Source organism: Typopeltis vanoorti, chromosome 4 (genome assembly GCF_054136105.1).
Source record: "Typopeltis vanoorti isolate ZY-2024b chromosome 4, IOZ_Tvanoo_1.0, whole genome shotgun sequence".
Taxonomy (NCBI): Eukaryota; Metazoa; Arthropoda; class Arachnida; order Uropygi; family Thelyphonidae; genus Typopeltis; species Typopeltis vanoorti.
In genome coordinates, this window is record NC_143552.1 from 87,577,855 (window position 1) to 87,587,601 (window position 9,747).

At 33.8% G+C, this 9,747-nt stretch overlaps 1 protein-coding gene across 2 annotated transcripts in view; it reads left to right on the forward strand.

Annotated features, from left to right (window-relative positions):
- The window catches only part of CaBP1 (Protein disulfide-isomerase A6 homolog CaBP1), a 208,798-nt gene extending 204,025 nt beyond the window's left edge, over positions 1-4,773 (forward strand). For both annotated transcript variants that reach the window (XM_090391328.1, XM_090391330.1), the window contains one exon: positions 4,456-4,773. In XM_090391328.1, the coding sequence (XP_090247454.1) occupies positions 4,456-4,521 (66 nt within the window). In that variant the 3' untranslated portion in view covers positions 4,522-4,773. The remainder of the gene's footprint in view (positions 1-4,455) is intronic.
- The last annotated feature ends 4,974 nt before the right edge of the window (positions 4,774-9,747 follow it).

A 9,747-nucleotide genomic window follows, 5' to 3' on the forward strand; every position in this document is an offset into this window, starting at 1 on the left:
AATAGCAGAGTAGGAAATGATTGTCAGACATATAAAAATATTTTGGGAAAATTTGGAGAACACTAAATTAGCTGTATACAAGACGGTGTTCAAACCAATTTTAACTTATGGATCTGAGAGCTGGATCAGAAGTAAAACACTTGACCAAAGACTAGAGACTGCAGATATGAGAGTCCTGAGAAAGATTGGAGGCATGAACAGATGGCATCAGTGGCAATATCATATTAAAAATGAGGATATTAGGAAAGAACTTGACATTGTCAGCATCCAGGAATGCGTTAGCAGAGCTAATCTCAGGTGGTATGGTTACTTAAACAGAATGGGCGAGGAAAGATTAGCAATACAAGTGTTCTCTGCCAGGTTGGCAGGAAAACCACCCAGAGGAAGACCAAGATATAGGTAGTTTGATATGGTACAAAGTACCTTAGATGATAAAAATATAAGATCTGATAATGTTGGAGTCTCGACAAGTAACAGACTGATTTGGAGGAAAATTGTAGATAGGAAGTTAGTAATGATGTAAATTTTTCATGTAGTGCTATCATATCCTGTACACCCCTTGAGGGTGCATGACAGGAATTTGATGATGATTCATTTATCCCTTCCATTGCTGTCCTCTGGAACAGTCTTGCACCACATTTTCCCTAGGAATACAATCCACAGCTTTTCAAGTCGAATATGAATGAGTTCCGTGGAGCTAGCATACTATAGGCTGACCAACCCTACTCGTGGATGGGTTCCCCATTAAAAAAAAAACTGCATCCATTGTTCTTAACATAATCTTCATCATTACATCCCACAATGCAATGACTATCACTCTTCCCACCTTCACTCTTAGGAGTGAAGTTGGGAAGAGTGATAACAGTTATTGTTATCACTAACCTAACAGTTATAATTCCCTCTGACCATCTGCTGATCTAATAATTTCTCTGTGGTCTTTGAAATATCACTTTTTCATCTAGTGAGAGGTATCTCTGCATGGGACATAAGTTCCAATAATTAAAAATTCTAATCCATGGACTTCAAGAATTACTTTTATAAACCTTTCTTGCACTGAAAGAAGAGTTTAAAATTATCAGTAATAACCTACAAAAAAACGGATACAGCCAAAATACTATAAACAAAATTCTCTACAAAACCACAATAAAAAACAAAGACAAACCAGACCACAGTAAAATTGTCACCATTCCCTACATTAAAGGAATATCAGACAAAATAAACAGAGTACTACAAAAGGATTTATTGTACTTGCAACATACCATATATAGGAAAAACAGGACGCACTATTCCTATTAGACAAAAAGAACATAAACGACACATTAAATATAATAATTATGGTGAAGCTGGCCTTTCTGATCATGCCCTGAATACCTTACACAGAATTGACTGGAAAACCACCAGCTGTCTACATCACACTAGAACATGGTATGAACAGAAATTCAAGCAAGCCTGCGAGATTATCAGCAACCACACCAATCTGAACAATGATGGTTTAAAAATCCCAAACATATGGAAGATATATATTTGACCTTCCTCACCAAGAACAACTATAAACAGGACTGTAGAAAATCCAGTATTGTAAATAAAAAATAGGAATTGTAATACTAAAAATGGGACACCAATTGTTTCTGAAAGAAAACCATCTAAAAGAATGTTTATTCCTGTCATTGTAAAAATAGAATTTAGCTTGATGTAAAAAATTTTTATTTTATTTTATTTTATTTATTTTTTTATTTTTTTATTCACCAGAGGTCACGCCATTAGAATAACGTGATCAAATCATTGTTTCTCTAGCTTACAGTTAATGATGTAACTCAGCTTGTTCTGTATACTTATGTACGCTCCAGATGATGATCTTGATGTGAAGATCGAAACGTCGGGATAATAAAAAAGTTTTTTTAACACGGTTGTAAATTCCATAAAAATTTTTAAAATGAACTTTTATAAATCTTTCATTTACTTCTTTCCAACTTTTTACTTGGCTCTTCCTTCTGCTTTTTTATCAGAATAAATACTGCAGCTTAAGATGTTCTGCTTTTATCCACTCCATATACATGTAGATATATTATCCAATGTTTCAAAACCATTACCTTTCTACTTGGTTTCTGTTATTACCATGTACTTGTCGATTTTTATACTTCCTGAGTTACTGTTTCTTGCAAAGGCAGTGCCAAAAAAATTCACCAGTATTTGCTTTTTTTTTCTGAGATTCAGAGCAATAGTAATTTTACCCAGGCAGGGAGCTGGCCTGTTGTGGAACCCCAATCCTATTGGATCAGGGTTATGTCACTGACTATGGCAAAAAAGTAATGTGGACCTTATCTAGGAATGAAGTCAGAAATGAAAAACCTACTCTTTATTTAATTTTGTTTTTCCTTTCTATCAGTAGAGGTCAGGCTAGAAAAAAGATTTATTAACTACGTAGATTTAGTTTACTGATATAGAAAGCATGAGCATATAGCTTGGTTCTGTATACAGTTGTATTCTTCCGATGATGACCTCGATATAGAGGTCGAAACGTCAAGTTTTATTTTATTTGTAATTAATAAAATAATCTGTTCAACACGTGTGTTTTTGAGTCCCTAAATCTACAAATATGACTACCCTTGGAATACTATATAATAGCATCAGGATCAGAAGAAAACAAGTTATCGAGAGAGAGAGAGAGAGAGATCAAATAGAACTGTTCAAGGAAAGGAGTCAGACTCAAAGTAAGCAAAAGAAACCAGACTCAGCTAGAGGACCACTGGAAAGCCACTTCTCTTGCTATCTATGGACCAACAGGGCCATAGAAGAATATTGATTGGATGTTGATAACCCTCTGTGATTCCTTGGGTCCTTATCCAATATATATTTAGACCACCACACCATATCTGATGGGATCTCCCATCTGCCACCTAGCAACATGCCCTCTAGAAAGTTACAGGTGCCCTGAATTTTGAATTTTTGCTGCAGAAGTAGTTTGTGCATTCGAATTGGGCATCAACCAGTTAATTCCATGCCTACCCCCCCCCCCCCCCCAAAAAAAAAAAAAAAAAAAAAAAGAAGCTCTGAATGATAATTCTGCTCTGCTGGTGTTGAAAAATATCCAAAGACTGTACTATTTTAAGCAATTTTATTATAATTGCTTATTTGTTTAATTGATTTTTGTAATTTTATTCTTTCTCTTTGTATATGATAGTTTTGTTTGTAGTTGACAAAAACTAAAAAAAAGATAATGCCATACTTCCATGAAATATAAATTTGTTTAATTTGGCCGTTCAGTTTTCCATAAGAAATTATCAAGAGATGAATAAACAATGGCTTCTTTTTGCTGTTCATAAAGCTCTGATAACAAGCTAAAAGTATCATCTATATCTCTTTGGACTTGACTTGTAAGACTGTGAGGTATTAGAACCCATCCTCCAATTGTCCATCTTCATATTGATGTTAAAAAAATTCTTTATAAGCATTTTATCCAGAATGAAAAAGAACTACTACTGAAACATCATGTTCAGTAGTTGTTTGGAAGAAGAAATTATGGTAAAGATGTTTTTAATGTGACATGATGGATTATATACCTGGTATGCAATTTTTTTTAAAAAGATAATTTTCAGATAAGTACCAGATAATTACATTTTTCTTTATAATTTTAATTTTCATCTCTAGATCAATTTTGGTCCAATTACGAATGTATTCCTTTTTTTTTTTTTCTAGTCATGATTGTGCTCTACTCAGTCACACACGAGCAGTAAAAATCATGAAAGTTTATGAATATAAATACATAGTACATATGTTCATTATTAAGGAAGGTGCATATATTCATGAACTGCATAGGTTGTCTACCTTGCAGACAACTGCTGTTAAGTAGAATGCAACATACATGTATGATAGTAAGTAAAATTTTTATAGGTTGAATTTTTTTCATAGATCTTTCAGGATAATTTGCCTAAGCCCAAATTTACATAGGCCAACCAGGCTGGCTGAGTGGTTAGCATATCTGCTCTCCATGGATGTTTGTGATTGTCTGTGAAAAGATTAGTAGTGGTGGTAGATGGTGTTGGTATAGTTGCGGTTTGTTGTAGTTGGTGGAGACAGAAAGCTGTAGAGTAGGTGCCCTCCCTCAATGAGTCTTTGAACTCCCTGGAGAATAGTAATAATATTGATATATTCAACCTCTCTATTTACATGCTCAGTATTTTCTCAAACTTTATTAAAAGCAAATCTATGCTAAATTGCCTTTCCAGTGCTGTTCATATTTACCATATTTATGAAGTTCTGACTAGTCAGGAAGATATGAGTCCAGTATATCTGTATTGTGTTTTCAACTATATCATGGCAGGTAGAAAGGTTGCAAAAGTTTTATTTTTTTGGGGGGGGGGGGATTGGAATAGCTCCCCTAAACACTTTCAGCAGATGAACATACTTGATGGCATTAACTATTAATGAATTAACCAGTTTATTTTTTGTTCATAGATGCCAGTTGAAGAGGATATTGACTTAAGTGATGTAGATTTAGATGACCAGCACACAGAGTTATGAAATCTAATGTTTTTTTAAATAAAAAAAAATATATGGTAGTATAATTACAAGTACAATGATGGGTTGCATTATGAGAATTCATGAAATATTTCCTACATGCTCCAGTGTGGTCCTCCAGTAGTAACTGCCTCAGTATTGAAATGACTTCACTGCTAGGCAAAATATTATTTTAAAACTGTTATACAGTTGTATATTGTGCTTTGCATTGTATATTTTGTGCTTCCAAAATAAAGCTAACGGTGTAAAAACTTCCTAATTTCTTAGGTGTGTAATTGTTTTTTACATTCAGAATTGTCTTTACTATCATGTAAAACTTGTATATACAATTAAAATAGTTAAAATGATATTGTGAAGAATTTTTGTACCATTCCAAAAATGATATTCTCCTGATAATAAGTTCAGTGTAATTCTAATAAAGAAATGATACACTGAATTAGACAATTTTTTCATGAAAAAAAAAAAAAGTTTCAGAAGAATGTCTTAGTTTCCACTAAGGTCTTAGACTTGTAGAATAACATTATTATTATAATACAAAGGTTTTTTTATGTAATTCTTTATCACAAGGGAAATATAAGATGATGTCATATTATAAAAGGCAGAATAACTTTCAAAAACAGTAAAAGTTAGGGACCTAATTAATGAACAAAAATTATTTGGCAGGTAGCTTAAGCATTATGAAAGAATCCTGCAATTTAATAATTTGATTTTAATATTTTATCATCAGCATAATTTATAAATGTTTACTCCTAGGAAAGAACCACATTATTGATGGCCTGACATAATTAAGATTTCATGACTTGTTTCCAATCAATCTTCTTCTAAATTGTTCATTTATTTAGCACCTTTTTAGTCTCAGCTCTTGCATTTTTGATTTTCTAAAGTACCTCCTGAATGCATCACTCCACCTATATCTCGCTATTCCTTCGTGTCTTTTGTCATTTTTGCTTCAAACACTTGTTTAAAGTATTCCATCTCCTATTTGCATAAGTGACTTAGCTATCTTTGCTTACATTCTTGAATTTACTCTTGTGTTCTTTTCTGACATCTTCATTTTTAATATGGTTTTGTCACTGAGGCCATCTGCTCACTCTCCTAATTTTCTTCACTCTTATATGTGTGTTTTTTCCAGTTTTTGATCAATTTGATTTCTACTCAGCTTAATCTGCAAGTGATATTTGCTTTGAACTTTTTTTGACTAATTTCTCTTATTCCATATAAATTTATTCATCTGGCTTCTTACTACACCAGCTTTGCATATTTTGATATCTATTTCATAATTTGCAGTCTTCACAAAAAAATTTAGCTCAAATAGCTAAAATGTAACTATTGAAAAAATCAGTTTTCTGTTTTTCTGCCTTTTTTTATTGTTGATTGTCATACTAAATTTGTCCCAGCAATTATTTTATCATAAGACATCTTGAAGATATGTAGCAGTTTTATTTAAGAATGTCATCTGCATAGAACAAAGAGCTAAGCTTAATATCTCCCTATTTGAATATTAAGTTTAATATCACTTTCCTTAATAATGTGATCCATATAGATTATAAATAACATTGGAGATGGTGTACAGACATGCCTTCCACCTGGTTTAATGTGAGATCAATTTCCTGTACATCCTTTAATTCTTATTGCTTATTTGGAGCATCAGCTATTTGCTCCATACAAGGTTCCTACATCATAAAAAATTTAGTGGGTTTTTTAACATTTTTCTGCTTGGTCTCTTTTCCATGCTCAATAATCAACTCATAGCAATCTCTGTTTGTCCTAAATCCTGCTTTCACACACAGGAAGTATGCTTGTATAAATCTTTCTAGGAAAATTCTTGCATTCAGTTTTATTTCCTTTTTTTATAAATAGGTAAGATGAGATTTCAATTTAATAATCTGGGATTTGACCTTTGGATTATACCACCAGAGACCCTTAGATTCTTATTCATATAGAAACATAATCTCTTATCTAAGCCTTGGTTCTCCAAGAAGTGTATCTTCGAAGGCTCTACGAGAGGGAGGGGAACCAAACACGTTGCAGTCGGCTTTCACTAAAGTCTTCAACTTTCTTTGCTGTTTATACTTAAACTCAAAATAACTGCAAGAAAATTATAAAGACATCTGAAATTGATTTTGAAAGACTCAAAAGGAAGAAACTCCATTTACAAATTGCCTTCTGGTCTCTTGCAAAAGCTGCTGACTAACTTTCGTTCCAGTTTTGACTCAGTTTTATTGCTTAATTACCCATGAACAAAACCAACCTTTCCTCTCCCCCAGCTTCTTCCTTTTTCTCCAATTTTTATTTTTGCACTGCTCTTGTTAAATATCCTTCCACCATTCCAAACTGGCAAAATTCAAGGCCACCATTAACTTTCACCAAAAGGAGATCAGAGGAATTGTCCCAAATATTCTTGTCCTGGTGGCATTGTCCTATTCTGAAGGTTTATGCTCCAGAGGTGACTGTTACACCTTTTTTATATGGTTCTCTACTGTTGGTATTTATCTTTCAGCTTTACTTTGTATCCATATTTCTTTCAGCATGCAATATCAATGATGTTTTATGAGTTATATCAGATATGGAGGGAATTGCTTAAGGATCAAAGTTAAATAACTGGGAAAAGACCTCCACACAATTTTTTTTAAGGAGTGTAGAGAATTGACAGGACATTCTAACCTATTGTCAAATCCTCCAACAAATGTGCCAACACCATCAAACGATAATTATTCCTTCCAACTACTAACTCCGCTCAAACTTGCTTAACTTTTTGCGTGAGCCATTATTAGCAGAGGCTATACCAATCGACTTAAAGCAGTTGGCTGCCACTAGAAAAAAATTAGTTTGTCTAAAAATGCAAATAGTCCATTTTTATTTATTTTTTTATAGCTGGCAGGTTACTGACCACGGTTTCAGGGGGTAATCCTACTTTGCAAGAATAAAAAAATAAGAACACTATGGTGGAGACAAATGTTAAAAAAGCAGTCTTGAACAAGAAGAAACCGTACCAAAAGTTCCTAGAAATTAGTCAGCAGATGCCTTAAAACAATACAGAGAAAAATATTACAGCTAAGCTGTAAAAATACCTAAACAAAGGTCATGGGAAGACTGGTAAGAGTATGGAAAATAAATATCAGGAAAGTGGCAAAATGTTCTGGAAGCTATTGAAAAAACTTAGAAATAGAGGAAGGAGTATTGTAAAATGAATCAATCCTAGATGTCTGGAGTAATTATTTGAAAGACTGTTAAATGAAACAGCTGTGACAAAAACAGTAGTTGGAAATGTGCAAGAAGAATCCATTCATAGCTAAGAATTTATGGAGACAATACGTGTTAAAATAATTGCTTTACTTAATATTAGAAAAATAATATTCGACGTTTCAACCTCTGTATTGAGATCATTCAGGAAAATACATGTATATATAAGATACAAATTACATGCCACTGCACTTTACGTGGTAAAATTAATCTAAGCTGCTTAATCTTATCTAGCCTGACCTCTAGTGGGAAAAATAATAAAATAGAATTTTTAAAAAAATTATAAAAATAAATTAAAAACAGAACTACATTAAACATTTCTAAAGTCCTCTCGTATTGAGATTTTCTTCTGGGCTTGTTCAGGTTGCAATATATGGGTTGCAGATGGGTCCTCCACATTCTTGGAATGATTAGTCTGTCATTTTTGTTCAGGTTTGGATTGTGTTTTATCATTTCACAGGCTTCTTTGAATTTTCTCTCAAACCAGGTTTTGCTGCAGTGTAGGGACTTGGTGCCTTTCCAGTCAATTCTATGGTATGTTTGGAGTGCGTGGTCTGATAGACCTGTTTTTCCATAATGGAGGTATTTAATGTGTCATTTGTGTTCATCTTTTCTGATTAGGATTGTGCATCCTGTTTCTCATATGTAGGGTAGGTTACATGTACATTGGAATTTATAACCCCCCCCCCCCTGGGTGGACCAGGTATGGAAGAGGATCTTTGAAAGAACTGAGTAAATTTCTCAATTTTGTCTGGGGGTTTGAAGGTAGTCTTGATGTTGTATTTATGTAGTGTTCTATTTGTTCTGAAATGCCTCTAACATAGGATATGGCATTCTTATTTTTTTTGTTTTTAGTGGTATTTTTATGGAGTATCTTGTGAAATGTTTTTTTTATTATAGCAATTTTTTACAAATGTATGGTTAATGATTTCGAATTCTTGGTTTAGAGCTTGTTCATTCAAGCAACTAGTGCTCTGTGTTTGAGGTTGCTTATGACTCATAGTTTTTGTGTTGGGTGGTGGTATGAATTTTTGTGTATGTACTGGCCCATGTGTGTCTGTTTGCGGTAGGCCGAGAAGGAGAATTATCACCTAGCTAAGAAATTAGTGGCCACACTCAAGGAGTTGGTAGGTCATTCCCCATCCTCCATAAGAACATACACATTTTATAAACAAAATTAAAAAATCACACTCGACCAAGATTTATTAGTCAGCTTTGACTTAACTGCCCTTTTCACTAATGTCCCGATCAATGATACTATTATTCTCCTACAGAACATGTTTCTGGCTAACATCACGGCCCTCTTTGCCCATGTACTATTCCGCTCCAGGTATTTCATATGGCAAAACAATTTTTACCTACAAAAAGAAGGTGCAGCCATGTTCTCACTACTCTCCCCCCCCCCTTCCCCCAATAGCTAACTTTTACATGGAAGACTTTGCTCAACGAGCTCTAGATTCGGCCAACCCAAAGTCTGGCTCAGATATGCCGATGACATTTTCACCATTTGGCCCCATTAAATACATTACTTAGCCACCTGAACAAACAACACAAACGTATCTGATTCACCATTGAAATCGAAAACAATAACGCTTCCTTTCGTCACACGACTTCCCTCGGGCTGTCTCTCCTCCTCGGTCTACCACAAGCCTATATACACAAAACTAGGAATCATAAGCACCCTCAAACACAGAGCACTAACTATTTGCTCGAATGAACAAGCTGTAAACCAAGAATTGGAAATCATTAACCATACATTTGTAAAGAATGGCTATAATAAAAAAAAAAAAAACTTCACAAGATCCTCCATAAAAATACACTAAAAACAAAGATTATAAAAATGCCATAGCCTATGTTAGTGGCATTTCAGAAAAAAAATAGAACACTGCATAAATACAACATAGGCTGACCATACGTAACGTTTTGAACGGAACAGTACCGTTTATATATATATATATATTTCCCCATTGTCCCTATCCCATCATT